General features: G+C 46.6%; 1 protein-coding gene across 1 annotated transcript in view; it reads right to left on the bottom strand.

Moving 5' to 3' along the window:
- Positions 1 to 3335: 3335 nt before the first annotated feature.
- Positions 3336 to 19217, bottom strand: part of LOC140213635 (uncharacterized) — a 162841-nt gene continuing 146959 nt past the window's right edge. Inside the window, exons 9-10 of the mRNA XM_072284879.1 lie at positions 12907 to 12960; positions 3336 to 3586 (exon numbers count right to left, since the gene is read on the bottom strand). Coding sequence (XP_072140980.1) covers positions 3533 to 3586; positions 12907 to 12960 — 108 coding nt within the window. The 3' untranslated portion in view covers positions 3336 to 3532. The remainder of the gene's footprint in view (positions 3587 to 12906; positions 12961 to 19217) is intronic.

Raw genomic sequence — 19217 nt, 5'->3', positions numbered from 1 at the left:
AATGAGTGCGAAATGAAATGTGCCACTGATGCCATTCATTGCGTGAAAACACAGCCGTGCGTACGTACTTATCTTTCCCACTAAAGCAGAAAAGTGATTATTTACCTGAGGAGATGACGTGAGCTAAACTGTAAGTTGAGGAATAGTTTTAGTTCGGCGCGTCATAGGCGAAAATTAATCGGTATTGGCGTCTATGAGAACGTAAATGAATCCGAGGACACCTAAGCGCTTCTGATGAGTGGCGAATGCGAAACCACTAATGCCCAATCGGACGCCGCTGAGCGCTGTGGCGGGTTATGGACTCCTCGCGGCGAAGTCATCATCATCATCAGCCTAGTTATGCCCACTGCAGGGCAAAGGCCTCTCCCATACTTCTCCAACTACCCCGGTCATGTACTAATTCTGGCCATGTTGTCCCTGCAAACTTCTTAATCTCATCCGTCCACCTAACTTTCTGCCATTCACTGCTACGCTTCCCTTCCCTTGGAATCCATTCCGTAACTCTTAATGACCAGCGGTTATCTTCCCTCCTCAGTACGTGTCCTGCCCATGCCCATTTCTTTTTCTTGATTTCAACTAAGATATTATTAACTCGCATTTGTTCCCTTACCCAATCTGCTCTTTTCTTATCCCTTAACGTTACACCTATCATTCTTCTTTCCATAGCTCGTTGCGTCGTCTTCAATTTAAGTAGAACCCTTTTCGTAAGCCTCCAGGTTTCTGCCCCGTACGTGAGTACTGGTAAGACACAGCTGTTATAAACTTTACTCTTAAGGGATAATGGCACCCTGCTGTTCATGATCTGACAATGCCTGCCAAACGCACCCCAGCCCATTCTTATTCTTCTGATTATTTCAGTCTCATGATCCGGATCCGCAGTCACTACCTGTCCTATGTAGCTGTATTCCCTTACCACTTCCAGTGCCTGACTACCTATTGTTAACTGCTGTTCCCTTCCTAGACTGTTAAACATTACTTTAGTTTTCTGCAGATTAATTTTAGACCCACCCTTCGGCTTTACCTCTCCAGGTCAGTGAGCATGCATTGCAGTTGGTCACCTGAGTTACTAAGCAAGGCAATATCATCAGTGAATCGCAAGTTACTAAGGTATTCTCCACTAACTCTTATCCCCAATTCTTCCCAATCCAGGGCTCTGAATACCTCCTGTAAACACGCTGTGAATAGCATCGGAGAGATCATATCTCTCTGCCTGACGCCTTTCTTTATTGGGATTTTGTTGCTTTCTTTATGGAGGACTACGGTGGCTGTGGAGCCGCTATAGATATCTTTCAGTATCTTTACATACGGCTCGTTTACACCCTGATTCCGCAATGCCTCCATGACTGCTGAGGTTTCGACTGAATCAAACGCTTTCTCGTAATCAATGAAAGCTATATATAAAGGCTGATTATATCCTGCACATTTTTCTATCACCTGATTGATAGTGTGAATATGGTCTATTGTTGAGTAGCCTTTACGGAATCCTGCCTGCTCCTTTGGTTGAGGGAAGTCTAAGGTGTTCCTGATTCTATTTGCGATTACCTTAGTAAATAGTTTGTAGGCAATTGACAGTAAGCTCATCGGTCTATAATTTTTCAAGTCTTTGGCGTCCCCTTTCTTATGGATTAGGATTATGTTAGCGTTTTTCCAAGATTCCGGTACGCTCGAAGTCATGAGGCATTGCGTATACAGTGTGGCCAGTTTCTCTAGAACAATCTGCCCACCATCCTTCAACAAATCTGCTGTTACCTGATCCTCCCCAGCTGCCTTCCCCTTTTGCATAGCTCCCAAGGCTTTCTTTACTTCTTCCGGTGTTACCTGTGGGATTTCGAATTCCTCTAGATTATTCTCTCTTCCATTATCGTCGTGGGTGCCACTGGTACTGTATAAATCTCTATAGAACTCCTCAGCCACTTGAACTATCTCATCCATATTAGTAATGATATTGCCGGCATTGTCTCTTATCGCATACATCTGATTCTTGCCAATTCCTAGTTTCTTCTTCACTGCTTTTAGGCTTCCTCCGTTCCTGAGAGCATGTTCAATTCTATCCATAATATATTTCCTTATGTCAGTGGTTTTACGCTTGTTGATTAACTTCGAAAGTTCTGCCTGTTCTATTCTAGCTGTAGCGTTAGAGGCTTTCATACATTGGCGCTTCTTGATCAGATCTTTCGTCTCCTGCGATAGCTTACTCGTATCCTGTCTAACGGAGTTACCACCGACTTCTATTGCACACACCTTAATGATGCCCACAAGATTGTCGTTCCGGCGAAGTGATCGTATTCAAGCGTTTCGCATGTTTTGATTTGGCCTTGTCGAAACGCAGTTAGAACGCAGGCGAGAGCTTACGCCGATAAGGAACCCTGGGATAACACAGGCTTCCGAGAGGGAGTGGGAGGGTGACGTGGACGTCAATGGTATGCCCTCTCCCTTCACGCATTACCGCTGCAGCAGCTGTTTCCTTTCGCCCGCTCCGCTCCGTCGAGGCCCGAGCCAGGAAGCGTGAGCCAGCGCCACTTAGTGGCATCGCAGCAAATTACAAGTTTCGCAACTACAGACACCGCCGGATTTTTCGCTGAATGTGCCATGTGATGCTATCGCATCCAAATGAAAAAAAATGAACTGGATCACACACACAGTGACGTTCAGTGGGCGAACGGTTGTGTACACCACCCCGCGGTGCGTAGCGTTCCCAATGCAAGCCGCCGCAGGAAGAGCAGTATCACCTGGACGGGCCTCAATGGCTATCTTTGGATTGTAAGTAATTTTGCACCTACTCAAGGCTATGAAGCACTTCCATTTGTGAAGCATTTCTGAAATACTCTATATAATTTCGAATGCGGCTCCGGACTTGGACGAATAGCGTTTCAGGGTCCCTTTTGGGTTTAGTGATTTCGTCATGGAGTGAAACAGACCTATGATGCGGGCAAATGTTTTCGCTGCTAATGGTGGTTACTAAGCAGTAACGAATGCCTACTAAAGCGCGAGTAAAGAAGCGAGCGCAAGCCTGCAATGAAGAGTATATTCTTGAGGATATTGCGGGTTAAGCTAGGTACAGACTGGCTTAGAGGGCGTGCAAATATACGCAATTTAAACGCGATTCGGTCAAAACAGACTGAAACTTCTTCAGATGGTTCGAGGGTGCTACTGAACTGGCGAATGATCTGTGGGTTTTAAGTCTGGTGAAATTTATAACTGCTGGGATCGTGAGAGGTAGTTAACGCCGGGAAAGATAAAGCAGAAATATTTCCAATACAGCGTCTTCCTTTACATATACATTTACGTCTTCCTTCGTGCAAACAAAGTAACATAGTTTGTGAAACCCGCACACAATCCCAGGGTTTATTGCAAAAAAATGGCAGGAAGGAAATAAAATACACTCGTCTCAGCACCCAGCAAAACGTATCAATAACAGCACATGTTCTTGAATTTTTTTTGTTTGTGTAAAACGCGAGTTTGTGGCCTTTGGTAAAAGTAGGAGATGGAGCAGCGCTGACTGCATGTCCCTCTTGAGCAAGGCTTGTTGAGGTTACTGCGCTTGCAATCTGGCGGTGTATATGTCCAGTCTGTATACGACGAAGACCTGCAGAAAATAGAAGAAAATGTTACTGCAGAAACGCCCAAGTAGTATCGCCAAATAGTGCAGAAACATTCTTTCCAGTCCCTCATCTTGGACTCATGCGTCTATTATTACTACCGGTATTAACCTTGCAGGGGTTAATACATAGGTTAATGTAGTTCCAATTAATCTAATAATGCTTAAGGTATCCTAATTAACAGTACTATCATTATTACCCTTGTAATTCTTCTTCAACCATGCCGGCGCCGGGTGGACCTATCACAGTGGTCACTGATTCTCAGACTGCCTGCAGGACTTTGGCACAAGGGAGGGTGACACCTTACACACACCACATCCTTACATCATTGCACCCCACAGCGTCACACAAGGTGCGTACCATCTGGACACCTGGACACGCCTCTCTCCATGGTAATGAACGCGCTAATGCGGTAGCCCGAGAGCTCGCTAACCGGGCGCCATTGGAAGAGCTTCCAACCCAGACGACGCACCGACAGAACCACTGAGCTACACTGAAGCTCTACAATATTACAGAGATACCAGGAGACACTCCCTTCCGCCACATAATTCCCTTAATCGAGAAGATGCCATCGCGTGGCGACAACTTCAAGCTAATTAATTTCCCTGCCTCTTTTATCTTCACATCTTCCACCCCACACAATATCCCTCGTACTGTCCCTATTGTGGAGCAAAGCCTACAGTATATCATTGCACCTGGAAGTGCCCACACCCTCCGGGCTACTCCCCTATTCCTTCACCTTCACCTTCCTCCTGGGAGACTGCGCGGAACAGCTCAGACCCGCAAGAGCTGCGACGGCTGATGCGGCGAGCACGCGGAGTGGCGCGAGCCAATGGGGCCCTCAACGAAGGGCTCCACCCTGCGAGGAAGTCGCCCATTCTCATGACAAATAAATGTTTTCTCTCTCTCTCTCTCTCTCTTCATTGGGCCTAGACGCTAAGCAAAACGAGAACAAGGTGAAAGCAGGAGCCAACACTTCGACAAGTGGACTTGTCTTCAAGGCCACTTGTTCATTCGTAGAAGCGTTGGCTTCCTGCTTTAACCTTGTTCTCGTTTTGTTCATCGTCTTAAATTTCCATCTCCCGCATTCCCCGTGTTTTCATTGGGCATACGTTATGAAATTGTACTTCATCTTAATTAAATATATATAATTTTGATGATCATTTATTATTTGTTATTTCACATAATCAATTAGGTTCTGTATTTTAATTAGACTTAATTATTATTGTCCCATTATACTCTACCTTAGGATAATTATTTACCCTAACATTTTCAGTTAGCCACACTATCTTTTTGAGCCTCAATAATCATCATTACGCTTAAGTAATTTCATTGCCATTATTCTTTGTTACATATCGAAATAAAAAGCAAAATTTTCACGTAGAACGTAAAAAAAAGAAACATACGCAATTGCTGAGTGGGGGTTGGTTGCCTACGGTCTACGTAGAAGTTACCCTATATATTTCCAGCACGAACTCACTCAAATATCGGCTCTTACTACCATGAATGCCACCGGATAGGGATGTTCTCTACAGGCGGCTTCTTCATGCCTCGAAGCCATCCGGTGGTATTATCTACGGTTCTAGTTCGCTGTAGTTGCTCGCAGTACAGAATTTGTTTGGCCGCAAATGCTGAGCAACCTTTGGGACAGCCTACCTAAGCGGCCCCACACGTCCAACTGTGAAGTGAAGAATATCAGTCAAGTTAATCTACCGGAAAATGTAGAGCACATCCTCACTCTTGCACCCAAGTTCGCCGTGGAGCCAAAGTTGAGTGCCCCGGAACAATTATTGCTATTTCGACGTGTTTCGCGGTATGCGGATAACAGAGAAGCTGGCAGAGGAATTTCAGAAAGAACCGATGTATTGAATCGTGGTAAGTGCTTGTGTTGTGTATTCCTCACTTTATCCTTCTTTATGCCCGCTTGACCGTGATCTGCTATGCCTAACCAACTGGCCCAAAGTCGGTGTTTTATGGATTCAATGCTGTCATCAGCCACGTAAGCCATTTTTTTTAAAAGTATGAGCCACTGATCGATAAGACAGTATCATCGTCCCGCAGCCGTGCTCATGAGCCACCGTCGAGTAAGTGGGGGGGTGCGTTCGGATATAAAGGCTCGCCTTCAAAGAACAGCATGTTTCACACACTTGCTGAAAACTAAGCAAAGTGAAGCGTTTTTCATAGGTTATAAGTATGGTATACAAAGAGATATCGTGCTTGTAATGCTAGTTTACTTAAAACTACGTGCGAGATGCTCTCTGCACAATCTTCTACGATCACTGATGGCTTGTCCAATTAGCATCGAGGTAAGGCGCACGTAACTCTACGATGCCTCGACACGCGACCTGCATGAGCTCTATGACCCCGCACCACTCATGTTGAATACCACCATTGCAGGGATCGACTCGGTTTTGAGGAAACTTTTACCGGATCAGTCCGGCTTTCTTTATGAAGACTGACTGTTGCGATATATGTTCTTGTACTCTGACTGTGGTATGTTACAGCGAATTGCAGACATACACACGAAAAGCAGGCAAGGACGAGCTGTACTAGCAAATGGTTATTCAGAGGCAGCCTATCGATACATAAACTAGCAGCTCGTAGCGGCACTCGTGCTTTCCTGTATTATTGTTATTGTGAAAACAATTATGTGGACACTCCAAGCAAATTTCCATCGTCATCGCCGGCCCCGTAATGTTCCGCATAAATTCTATGTGCGATAACATTGACGCCGCGCTTTATTTGTTCTATGTATTAGCAAAAGCAGTCGAGGACGAGCGCCGAGGAATGGCGGCTCTATCTCGCACGCGCAACGGAGGAAGCGCACCGCCCTCCATTGCGCGCAATGCAGCAGAGGGGGGAAAGGGGGATGCTGCACTCCGGCAGCGGCTGTATAGGGCAGGGCTGTGCGTGGCCGCGTGGGCGCTATCCTAAAAGCGATCTGCGGTGCGTACAGAATGGACGAGGCTGACGGCTGATGGCTTCGCGTGCGCTGTATTCTCGCCGCTTAGTCCTCGTTGGGCCGAGTCGCAACACGAAGGCCAGTGCGCTCGCTGCGGCTGCCTCACTTCCTCTCGCAAGCGTTGCGACAACGAGTGTCCGCAGTAATCGGGCGAGCTGTGTTGATGTTTCCCTGTGCGCGCATGGCAACATGCTCGGCAACTTAGCTAGAAGCGAATGTTTACAGCAGCTTATGCAGCTAATAAAGCAACTAACCTAACTTCGTGTAGCTTATCTCATAATAATAACTGCGCTTTCGAGTCGAAGCTGTGGCTTTGTTTCTGTATGCCTGCGGTTTTCAGGTAAACTTCCATATCAGTTTTAACGCGATAGCTTTGAGGTCTCCGTGTCGCCGAAAATCCAGCATAAGCCTCCGGCACCGTCGCTGCGGCAACAATTCTTCCGAACCATGCAGACCCAACCACGCAGGACTTAGTAAAGCACAAAAACGTTACTTGAATAATTGAATTTCTCAAAGTAAAATGCGTCAGAGAAAACCTGAAGCCCGACTTACACACAACATAGATACATGGTAGCGTCGGATTGTAATTTCAATACACGAGAAAACACAATTCTGTTACGCGGAAAGTCAATAACAAACCCCTTTTTCAGTGTTTCTACCTTTCATAAAGCGATGCGCCCGGTTCCTTGCAACACCTCCAGATGGCACTCGCCTCCGCCGCATCGCGGCCCACTCAAGAGGCCACGTTTCTACCAGAAAACTCACCTTCGTGCCTAGCGTCTCTCGCCAGCGCTTTCCAGTAAACATTACGGTTACAAAAGCTGCAGTTGCCGGAAAGCGTGAGAAGCCGTCGGTGATCTTCGAATGCATGCTATCGCGTCCCAGCCTTACAAGTGAATATTAGGCATCCTCCACATTTTTTCACTCGCATTGTGCATGGTGGTCCTAGTTTTCATGGCACCACAAATGGAATCAACCCAGTTTTCATTAAAAGGCGTCCGAGATCGACCTAGCTTCTCACACAATCATCGGGATCAGCCCGACTTCATAACCCTCTCTTTTGCAAATGGTCAGTTCTCATTGCACCGTCACCAAAATTAGCCGAGTTTTTATACGTTTTTTCTGAGATTGGACAAGTTTTTCCCTCAGGTTCTCTGGGATTGTGCCAGTTATCGCTACAACAATACCAGCATCAGCCCAGTTATCACTATACCCTTCTCTGAGGTCACATCTGTTTTGATCACATTATCATCGAAACCTGCCAAATATTTATTGCATCCTTTCCGTGATCGGCCTCATTTTCATCATATGTTTACCGGGATTGGCGCCGCAGTATTAAAGAGAAGCTTTCGAGAATAACCTTCCTGAAGTATTCTGAACAAGGGTGTGTGCTGCTGTCTTGCCTAATAGCTCACACTGAGAACCCACTACAAACTATATTGCCCTTAACGGTGTGCTGGCTGCTGGAGTTGTTTCGTTGGGAATTAATCAGCCGGAAAACAAGTTGACCCTAAATATTAATTTTTAAACCAGCAATTTTGATATGTGTACCTGTTTAATTTTATCGCGTGACCACGTTTCACAGCATAACAAATGCTATAGAGAGGCGCAGGACGGGCCTGCTTTTATCGGAACTTTGTCGCATTTATCCATAGTTTTAATCGTTGCCCCCCCCCCCCCCCCCCCCCTGTATCACCCAACCTTGTGTAATCTGAGTACATGTATGTGCGACGCGAAATGTGTAGAACGGTCTGGAAGACGCGGGCATCAGCGATTACTATGGAACCTTCGAAAAGCCGACGCGCTTCACTCGCTAATCAAATTTAGATGATCGCCCACCGTGTTCGACGCTGCTGCTGTGCCTTTGGGTGTAACTTCGTTTTGTGGCCACAAGTTCGCCCAATAAAAACTAATGTTGTCACTCACAGTTCTACCGTTGTATTATTCACCGTCACTACTGCCTGACAATGTAAATCATCAAGAGCACAAATCACTTGATAATGCAAACCTTTCCGTGCCTTTCTGCCTAAGATTTGTGGTTGGGCACATCTGCTTGGGATGTCTTTCGCTGAGTAAAGCGCACTTTACAGTCGCACTATTTCCAGGAACAGCAAAGCGTTCGAGAAATATTCCCTAGGTTTGGCATAGCTTTCATTACACATCCGGGTATTCCTTGTCTGCTATTACATTCTCTCTGGCATCGAACAACTTTACATCACCGGGATCAGCCTAAATTTAGATACAGCTTTACCGTAATCGCCGCAGTTTAGATTGCATCAGGAATTTGTATAGTTTTGATTACACTGTGTCGAAGACCGGTGCAGTTTGCTTTACACCAAGTCCCGGATGGGCCCAGCGTGAATCCCACCTTGCTCTGCATCGGCCCAATTTCCGATATGCCCTCACCGGGTAGACACAGTTTTCAGTAAGCCTTCAGTGCGATCCATCGATTTTACTGTTACACTACCTGTCAGACAGTCCTAGCTAATATTACACCATCCTCGCGATCAGCCTAATTTACTAGGAGACTGTCTCCTGAATCCCCCATGTCTTCAACACACCCTTCCTCAGCGATGTGCCCAATTTTCTATTGCGCTACATTTCAAACCGGCCTAAATTTTATTGCATTTTTCCGGCCATCAACCCAATTTACGGCCTGGGAGTATGCTCGGGAGATAGAACCGACTATTGCAGCCAGTTATGCGGCTGTCACCACAGCATATCTCGGGAACCTCCGGCCTTTAGTTCGTTTGATCATCAAAGGAGATCTTGTGATATATTCGGCATTTCTGAGAATGTTGTAATGTACTTTTTGGACGCGAAATCATCAAATAGCTAATTGAGCCATGATGCCGGCGTCTGCAGCAGCGAAGCGGTGCTTATATTCCCATTGGCTGCTGTGGCGCGTCACCTGCGCGGCTCGACGGGGCATATTGGACAAAAGAGAGCACCTGCTGTGGCTCTGGCGTTCGAGGTGTTGCGTTAGCCGAATGGCATCACCTCCGACGCCACGTCATCCACTCTCACGGAAACCTGTGACATCTATGCGTTTCTTGCCCACGCAAGCTCTCGTCCGCGTTGTTGCTTCTGCTCGGTGGTCGCTTTAAGCAAACGAATGCTCAAAAGACTCAATAAATTTGAGAAGTGTCACGTTGGCTGTGGTGAGTTTTGTATCCCCAAACCCACACTCAGAGGCCGAGTGTCTTACGCAGTGTACTAAACCAGCACCTCCCAAATATCAGGCCTGTTCATTGCGCCTTACATCATGCTACTTGGACCGGAATTACAATAGCCAAGTCCCGTAGGAAAAAAGCGGCGACATCAGAATCACCGCTGCTTACTCGGAAGCGTCTCCATTAGATTCTATGACAATAGGGAAAGGTAGCATGATGTCACCAATGGAAGTGCTGTGGCCTTGTGCTAAGAGGCGTTGGCGAAGCACGTCAACGCGCTCCCTGGCGCCCGTGGAGTTCATAAACCGAGGGACAGCTCAGCGGCGCTGAAAAGGACATTAAAAGTTTATGGGGACTTTGCTGAGCTAAACTACGATAGGCAATAGACTGTCTATGAATGCCTCTGCAGCTGCGCTCTGAACTGTTATGCGAACGGACGCCGCCGTAGCCGCGAGCATGGGATGATATCATAGGCATTTGGCTGCAAGGTTTGTCGCCAATGTGCGCGCACCCCCGCGCGCATGTCCGCGCTCTCCCACGCGCCTACTCGCACAGCGCTACTGGCATGGCACTTCCTCTCCTTGGTCCCCTCGCCGGTGACCACCGCTTTCATGCGTCCACCACGCATTGCGCCCGGACACTCATGAGCCACTAAGGGCTTTCGCCTTGATACATTCGCATTCACAACTCACAAAGGGTAATTAGGCATCCTCCGATTTTCGTTTAATTACACTGGAACAAAAACGCGCCCGCACAAGTAGCGCGTCGTTCGGTTCAGTCAGAGTGTTCTCTAAGTATCATTAAATGTTTTCGCCATTACCTGCATAAGTTTATGTTGTAAGTATAGTCCTTGAATGTAGTACCTGGTATCTTTGATGGCTAAATCTCCGTAGCAGCTCTATGAACTTTCGTCGACCGCACAATGGAAAGCTTTGGGTGTCAGCGCTCACCTCTAACTTAAAGAAAGTGTATACCACACTGCGTTGTTGTGTCGGTTTTGAATGCCGCCAATGCACAACACAGGAGATAGGCCTTGCTGTCAGTTTGTGTTTGTAGCCAGGAAGACACATGAAGACAACAAATACCAAACAAAACGCCAGAAAATACGGAGTTCCTTGGGAAGTCCTTTTATATTTTGTTTTGTTAAGTTAACGAAATTTTATTTTCTGTTTGTGTTACAGAGTAGTTAAGGCTATCTTTATCTGAGCTGACGATGAATAAAAAAATAGTCAAACTCATTTCCGACTATGCGAAAGGTAACCCTGTCATCCCCTGAACGTTGACAGTCCTAGACATACTCTCAACTTACTGATAAGTGAAGAACAATGAATTGTCTTTAACCCATTCAAGCTGTCAAAAAGATATCTGACGAGTTCATTCTTCCACAGAATCGAGCTTGTCGCTGCATTATAAACGAAGAATCCGACCACATTAGAACAGATCCCAGCCTTGGCCGAATTAATTACGTGATCAGCGTACCAGAGAGCACCTAGAAGGCACCGAGCAACATTTTTTTTCTTGTTTATAACGGCAGTCAGTAATATTCAACGACAACGCGCAACGCTCCGAAGAAAAAAAAAACATTAAGAAACCCCTCTGAATATCGCGGGGAAATCAGCGTGCGCGCTCTCGCTGTGCCGAATCGATGTCCCGTAATGCAACTTTCGCCCGAAGAACAATTGCACCGCCGACGCTTCCAGTGGTTGGCCTCAGACCGCTGGCGGCCGCATACCGTCGGGGCCGCAATGCCCCAACACTCTCGCGTAGCGCGCTGTCCGTACATGTTAGATAATCACAGGTGCTCCAAACTATTATTGAGCGCTTCGGCCCCCGTACCCCAGATGCATTTCCCATGAATCACTGTTCAGGTTCAGGATGTGCTAAACAAGGATTAATTAATCTGTCCGGAAGGCTGGGATACTGCAGAAATAACTAGGTCAGGTGTCCGCGCGTCATGTTAAGTGCACACACACACTGACACATCATACACACATAAACACCGGCGCGCTTCACACACTGCACACAGACGCATACGAACACCATGCAGGCACGAAAAGATGCACCTGGCAACACACATAAACGCAACCATATCCACGCACACACAGGCACACGCACACAAGCAGCGCGCTTCGGCGACATGCACGTATCACAGTCCTACACCCGGCGACAAAGTATTACGGACCATTTAATCCGAGAAAAACTCCGCAGCCTCACAACGCAGTCTGGTATTGGTAGGGCCTCGACCAGAATATGCTACGAACATTGTCGTGTGCAGTTTTTACTCGCTACTGGTATAAGCTTCTGGGGAATTGCACGTTTTTGGGGGATGCCGTGGTCCGTAGGCTTTTGTCGCCTGGTGTACACCCATAAACACTCACACTTCTCTCACATACAGACAGATCACTCACGTATATACGCTGAAAGACACACAGATACACAAACACGCATGCAAGCAGGCAAACATATACAAAACGAACGTATGTAAAAAGGGGGCATAAACACGGACACAGATCATACACGCACACACATAAAAGTCACACATACACACACAGAGAGACGCAGTACACATATTACATATATATACGCGCAAACATGCACACACACGCATGCGCGAACGCACAGAGCGAGAGAAAGAGAGAGAGAGAGAAATTTCATCAGGGTAAGCACCACATTACTACACTAGCGCTTTTTGCCGTGTGGATTTTGTCCTCACTTCGTGTTTTTTTTTTTCTAGAGTAGAACAGTTTTTTTAGGGATTAGAATTTGCCCACACACACAAGTTAATTAATTCAGCTTACATAAACACACGGGTCACGGATTACATCGGAAAAGCGCTTACCTACTGAAGCCATTGCCTGCTTTATTTACGTAGATAGGATGCTTCTTACAATTGCAGTTAACGCCAAGTAAAATTTCAAGAAGAACATAACTTTCCGGCTAGTCGGTCACCCATATTTGACCACGGTGAAGTGCAATAGACAAAACAAAGGAAAGCGAGACAGAGGGACAAGCCGTATTGAGCTGCATTTGCTAAAATATGTTGAATTTCTAAACAGCGAATTCAGGGTCCAAGTACACAGTTCAACGTGGAGAAGTTCCCCGTATGACATGAATGGTTTTACATAGGTTTTCGCTTACCTTTCCCTTTACTAGAGTATTTGTGGTTACTCACATCAAATGCAGTCCAGAAGACGAGAGAGAATACACTTATGAAGATCAGGAGACCCTGAAAAATCAAAATAAGGAATAGAAGCTGTTCGTTAGAGTAATGTTTTGAACCGTTTAGGCCAAACTGACTACATACTTCTTATAGCCTTTCTCATATGTGCCAGGCAATTCTAATGGCCAAAGCGAATTGGTTACATTTACCAAATCAAGCCTACTGGCCATTACTGACACGCGCACATAATTCACTTTTTTTCCTCGCCATTTTGCATCGTCCAATCACGATGACGAAATCGCCGCTTGGAGCTGAACACCCCTACATTTCTAAAAAAAAAAAAAAATCCAGGATGTCGCCGATGGAATAGTGAGAGAGCGCTGCCTTATCTGATTGGCGACTCTACAGGAATAATAACGTACTTTCCTGAACCTACGCGCTCATCAGCAATCATGCCGGAATCTACGATAACTCTTGAATTCCTATGACTTGCATACCGGGTGCGCACCGGGTTCTGTTCCCAAGGGGAGAGGCTGCTCGGTGCCGCATATCCGTATTCTCTCTTTACTGGCTTCGCAGAAAAACTGCTCGAGAAGTGCGGAAAACTGTCTCCGGTGAGGCAGCCAGAGAGCGACAGAAGCAGGTACGCTATCATACCTTATATTCATGGCTTTTCTCACAGCATAAGAAGAGTCGCCCAGCATGTTGGCGTTGGTGTTGTCTTGTCGGCGCCTAATAAGCTAGGTCGACTTTGTCGACAGGACAACTAAGACAAACCTCAACAAACAGTCCCTAGAAAGAAGCATGCCACACCATTTGTCAAGTGTGAAGCCGGGATGGTGTACGAAGTGCCTGTTTCCTGTGGACACTCCTACATTGTGCAGACTGGTCGTTGATTACACCATCGTTTAAGAGAGCATGCTTGTGGTCTCACCTCAGGTACGGCCTGCAACTTGGCCTTACACTATAGTGCGTGTCATGTGTGCCGTACTAAGGGGCCTGACTTCACACGGTGCGCGATCCGAAAAACGCTACATTAAGGCTCGTGCACGTCAAATCTTTCGGGTTGCCGTTGCCGCAGCAAATGGTGCGTCTTGCGTCAGCACTGCATTTTTGGCCCTGACTGAGGCAGAACTTGTGTTAACAACCGCAGTACGTAATTCTGGGGAAACGTAATCGGTGTTTCACGCTTGAAGTCATGCGCAGTGATGTATTCTTGTTATTCTATAGGTATATGCAAGTTCCTTCTTAACAAAAAATTGAGTCGTCATTCAGCTCCAGTGTGTGTTCCCTAGACTTTTCCCTCGTCTTTTCGCGTTGTTCAGCTGTAGAGTATGTGGCGACTAGCCCAAGCCGTCGCGGTCTTGCATGAAAGCTGGTGCACTTCGCCCATAGCTAAGATTTTAAAGCACGCCAGTTGTGATTTCTGCTATCGTTTTGTTGTTAATGTTGTTTGGTTTATTCGTAGTAATTTTGGCTAAACATACATTTAAATTCTTGGTCCGCGCACTCGGCAGTTCTATTCTGACAAGTGACTACAACGTGGGGTCGTGTGGAAGTGCTTCTTCATTTCGCAGCCGACGTACCTTGCAAGCTAAAATCATTAGGATAACGGCACTGTGGAAGACCACTATGTTAGGCGTAGGCTACAAGGTATGCTATGGGAGTGCGGACGACTGCCTCAAAGAAGAACTAAGTTTTCCCCAAAGTCAAGAGCGATGGCTGCTCCTTGTGTCAGCATCAAGGATTGTGATTTTAACCGTGTAGCGAGGCACCTTACTCCTGCTTCGTCAGACGGCCAGAAACGTGGCTCATGACCTTCGCACAGGTCTCAATATTCAACAAGTAAAACTCTCAAGAAAGGCTGCGCCATATCTACTTTAGATTGCAAGATGCCGCCATGACATAGTACGAAAATGGAGAGTCTGTGATAATCACATAGGACCTGTTTCGCAGAATCCTTCTAATGGCTTTCGCAAACATCACACAATCACTTCGTGGGCTGACAGGCGGACGGGGTAATGGGCACGATCAGCGCGAAAAAGAAGCAATTTCACTCAATGTTCCGAACTTTAACAATCTCAACGCCGAATATAGGGCAGTCAGCAATACGTTCATCCCCTCAAAATCTACCTTACCAACTTCGCCACTGTAATTCGCAGAACAACCTTTCGGCATTAGTCCGAGTATTCCCAGGCGTAAACTGAGGCAACTACCATTTTTCCTCCTATAACATAAGAGCTTTCTTCTCATAATGAAATATTTATAAAGAAAGCAACACAGAACAACCGAAAAAAAAGCGCTCGAACAGTCTGTCGCAGCCCGCACTATGTTTGAAAATGAGAACGAGAGACTGTACTCAAACAAGTAGAGGAATCGCTGCGCGAATTTTCCAGCCATTCAACAGTCCGTAGGAATCACTTAAAAAAGAAATAATGAAACACAATGTCCTCGTGTGTTATTAGACAGCTTTAGTTCGGTGCCCGCAGCAGCTCTGTGCGCGCAGAAAACCCGCGGAGGCGACAATGCACATGCACTGCGCGCAGGAGCACACCCGGCCTCCTGCGTGCGCCCACAGCTTCTCAAAAGCTGCGTAGCTTCCGCTGCGAGTTCTGCGGGCTTTGAGAGACGTTCTCGCGTGTTCTCGCGTATCCACGAGAGCACATTTTTCGATATGGCTATAGCCGAAGATATGACTCTGCCTCGTGGTTTGACTGATTGGCGGCTGATATTGGCTACATAGCTCCAAAGGTCGCATATGGCCGCGTTGAGTAGCGCACGATCGGCTCCTGCGCGTGCAAGCCAACAAGGCCTTCTCAACTTTTGTGTCCGGCCAACTATTGCCGTTTCGTTGGCGCGTGCTTGGCTACGTATGCACTTCCTCGCGCACTGCATGCGTGGTTGGTTTCCTGAAACCCAACGAAAAGCGTCTATTGTCGCTTTAAGAAATCATGAAAGCAGTACATACGCCCGCTCTCTCGAATTGAATACTCATTGAACTGCCTTTCCAATGACAAATGTTTTCGATGGCTCTCGAAAAAGGACATTCGCCATTAAAACTCGATGAGACTGCTCGAAATAAAACCACGCTCATCCGGCTGTGAAGCACGGCCCATTTCCTTGTCGTGTCATTCGGGTTTTGTTGGGCGACTGTAAGGCTGAGAATGAGATTTTGAGAGGACTGAAAGCCGCGGCCTATCTCGTCGACATGGACGAAGTCGTCATTGGTAAAAAACTCGACGATTATTTCAGATGGTCTGGATCAATACTTGAGGCATTGAGGGCGTGCGGGGATCACCCAGAAGTACCAAAGAATGCGTACGAAAACCTCATATTCCTGCGCTACGTCGTCGGCAAATCTGAAATCGGTGCTGGCCCTCAAAAGACAGCTGTCATAGCAGAGTTGCTGCAGTCTGTTCAGAAGAAGACAGTCCGCAATTTTTTTTTTATGCATGCCTATGGGCGTTTTGAAAATGGTTTTTCTCGCATGCCGGTGCGTCTGGCACTTTTAAAAAAATCAGATGTCAAATTTAAGTGGTGAATAACGCATGTGGAATCACTTCAAAAAGTGAATAGACGCCTGTAGTACACATCCGTCGCACCTCCAGAAGGACAAAGATATCGAAATATACACAAACTCAAGTACAGTAGGCATCGGCGCTGTGGAAGTAAAAAGAAAAAAAAAGAGAGACTTCAAAGGTACCGGTTACTTCTAGTCCACAGCTGGTTCACAGCTATCGAAAGCAAAAGAGAACTGTTTTACCAAGGAACACGCCATCCAAGGCCTTGCGGCACAATTTTGGCCGTACCTTTACAGGAGCCCCTTTGAAGTCGTAAGCCACCACCATGCCTTACGTTTGCTGCAAAACTTAAAGGGACCTACAGAGAAGCTCTCACGGGGAAGATTCAGACTGCCAGATTAACAACAACGTGATCTATTTGTCCGGGCAGAAACACTTGGATGCCAATACTTCATCCGAAGGCCCTTTAGCAAGCCAGTAAGGTGAAGAGGAGGATGGCATCTTCCTTGGAAGAATAAGCGCAAGCAACTTCACCCAAAAGCCGTGAGTAAACACAGAATTGAATCCTCGTTTTTTACGTGCCAAGTGAAGTGAAGTGAATTTGATGATGAAGCACGCCGTGGTGCGGGGCTGCAGATTAGTTTATTTTGACCACCAGGGGACCTTTAACGTGCACCCAATTCACGGGACATGCTTGATTCTGCAATTCGTCCCCATCTAAATGCTGCCTCCGCGGCCGCCATTTTAGCCCATGACCTCGTGCTTAGCAGTGGCACGCCGTAACCCCTAAGGCACCGTGGCGGGTATTGAGCCGACGCGGAAACAAAAAAAAAACGCTGTACAATACGTGGAAAGCAAGCCCGACATTGTTCCAAGCCTACTTAGGCGAATATTTTCTTCGACAACGTTCTCTTCAAGATTACCTTCACACCAGTCGATTTCAGCTAAATTCTCCTGTAGGCAGTATTAGAACTACGGCCAGAGGCCTACATGACAATCCGACAGCGGCTCACCATGGCTGCTATGCTAGCCGGAATGTAAGAGACGTACGGCTTCTATCGTCTGATCCCCGATGTCGCTCATTACGTTTAGGCATGCCGAGACCACGACCGAAAGAAGACACCCCCAACAAGGTCGTCGGCGTTGTTATAGCTTATTGAACCGCGTTGCCGACCATTACAGCAAATCGAAATGGGCTTATTGATGTATTACAAGTCACACACTTCTGTAAATAAGTGGATCGTCCGGCCTAGCAGCCATATCACTCGTTTCGTTGAAACGAAAGCCTTGCTGGAAGGTAGTGTGGCAGATGAGGCGAAATACTTCATTGAGAACATACGCACTAAGCAGTGTCAGAGAAACCACTATCTGCGAACAGATTAATGCCTTTTACCGCGACGCTTAGTAAAGCCACCCTGCAATGCAGCTGAGATAAGTCCCGCTGGACAATAACCCAACAATCACTGCAGTCATCTATCATCTGCTGCTTATTAACATCCCTTATGCGTCAATAAAGGGAAACTGAGACATCCACGCTTTCGCAGCAATTGCTACAAAGGAAACCCATACGGGTTCCTTGAAAGAAAAGCCTCATAGTTGAAGAAAAATTCGTCCTGGTCCGGGACTTTTCTTCAACTAAGGCTTTTCTTTGGAGGAACCCGTATGGGTTTCCTTTGTAGCAATTGCTACGAACGGGTGGATGTCTCATTTTCCCTTTATTCATTACTTCTCTCCACCTTGCGGGTTTCCGCATAACTACTACGTCAACTTATGCATCTTGGTTTATGTAATGTATGTGCGTTGAATCGCGAAGTTTGAATAATTAGAAATATTATTTATGTACTAAGGTTTCTTCCGAGTTAATATTGTATAATTGTACTAGTACATTTTCGTTGTTTGCTGATGCTCTTGTGCATAATTTATGTTCTTCACTTATTTTCCACTCCCCTCTAATTTCTTCGGGCCTAGGAGGTATGCTAAATAAATAAATAAGCCGCGGGACAACCGTTCTTTTTGCTAAGCTTGCCAGTCGCAGACGAATAACCATACAGAACGCAGGAATAAGGCCTTCCCCGGGACGATATCCATGCAAGTCGATTTCGAAAACAGGACGTGAGATGCCGTTCTTCCGCAAGAACGAAAGCAGAGGATGTTGTGGGAGCTCGTTTACGGTAGCAAGCAAGCGACGACGCTTGACACCATGCTGCTGAACGTCGCTAACGAAGAGAATATAGACGTCACTGCTAGCCACCAATGCTTCGAGAAAGCATGACCGTTGGCCCACCTGCGCAAAATGAGCTAGCGAAAAAACCGACAGCCAGAACTACAATATCTCACAAAGCCTTGTGCGTCAATACATGCGGCGCTTTGGACGCCAACACGCTTATGTGTGTACTCAGTGAAAAACTTCTGTGACGCTGTTTCGGGGCGCACAAGATTCGGCGAGGTCCTGGTGCACTAGACTACGGGATGATGCCAAGCAAACTTACATAACTACAGCGGCACTATGCATTACCTGTAGTCGTCCAGATACTGCAGTTGTAATCCGTTGTACATGCGGTGACCAATTCCGCAAGTTTATTTCTTACTTGCTCTGGACTTTCTTTCTTTATTGGTAATATGACCACGAAAGCACTACTGCCTTTCACACTTGTGAGCGAAGGTGCTCGTTGAGAAATATAACTTGCCCTTCGAAAAGTTAATTTTGTTATTTTGTTAGGTGTTAGAAGGGAAGGGAAGCGTAGCAGGGGACGGCAGAAAGTTAGGTGGGTGGATTGCAGGGACAATATGGCCACAATTAGT

This window comes from Dermacentor andersoni, chromosome 10 (assembly GCF_023375885.2).
Source record: "Dermacentor andersoni chromosome 10, qqDerAnde1_hic_scaffold, whole genome shotgun sequence".
Taxonomy (NCBI): Eukaryota; Metazoa; Arthropoda; class Arachnida; order Ixodida; family Ixodidae; genus Dermacentor; species Dermacentor andersoni.
This window is presented reverse-complemented; position numbering and strand designations above follow the sequence as displayed.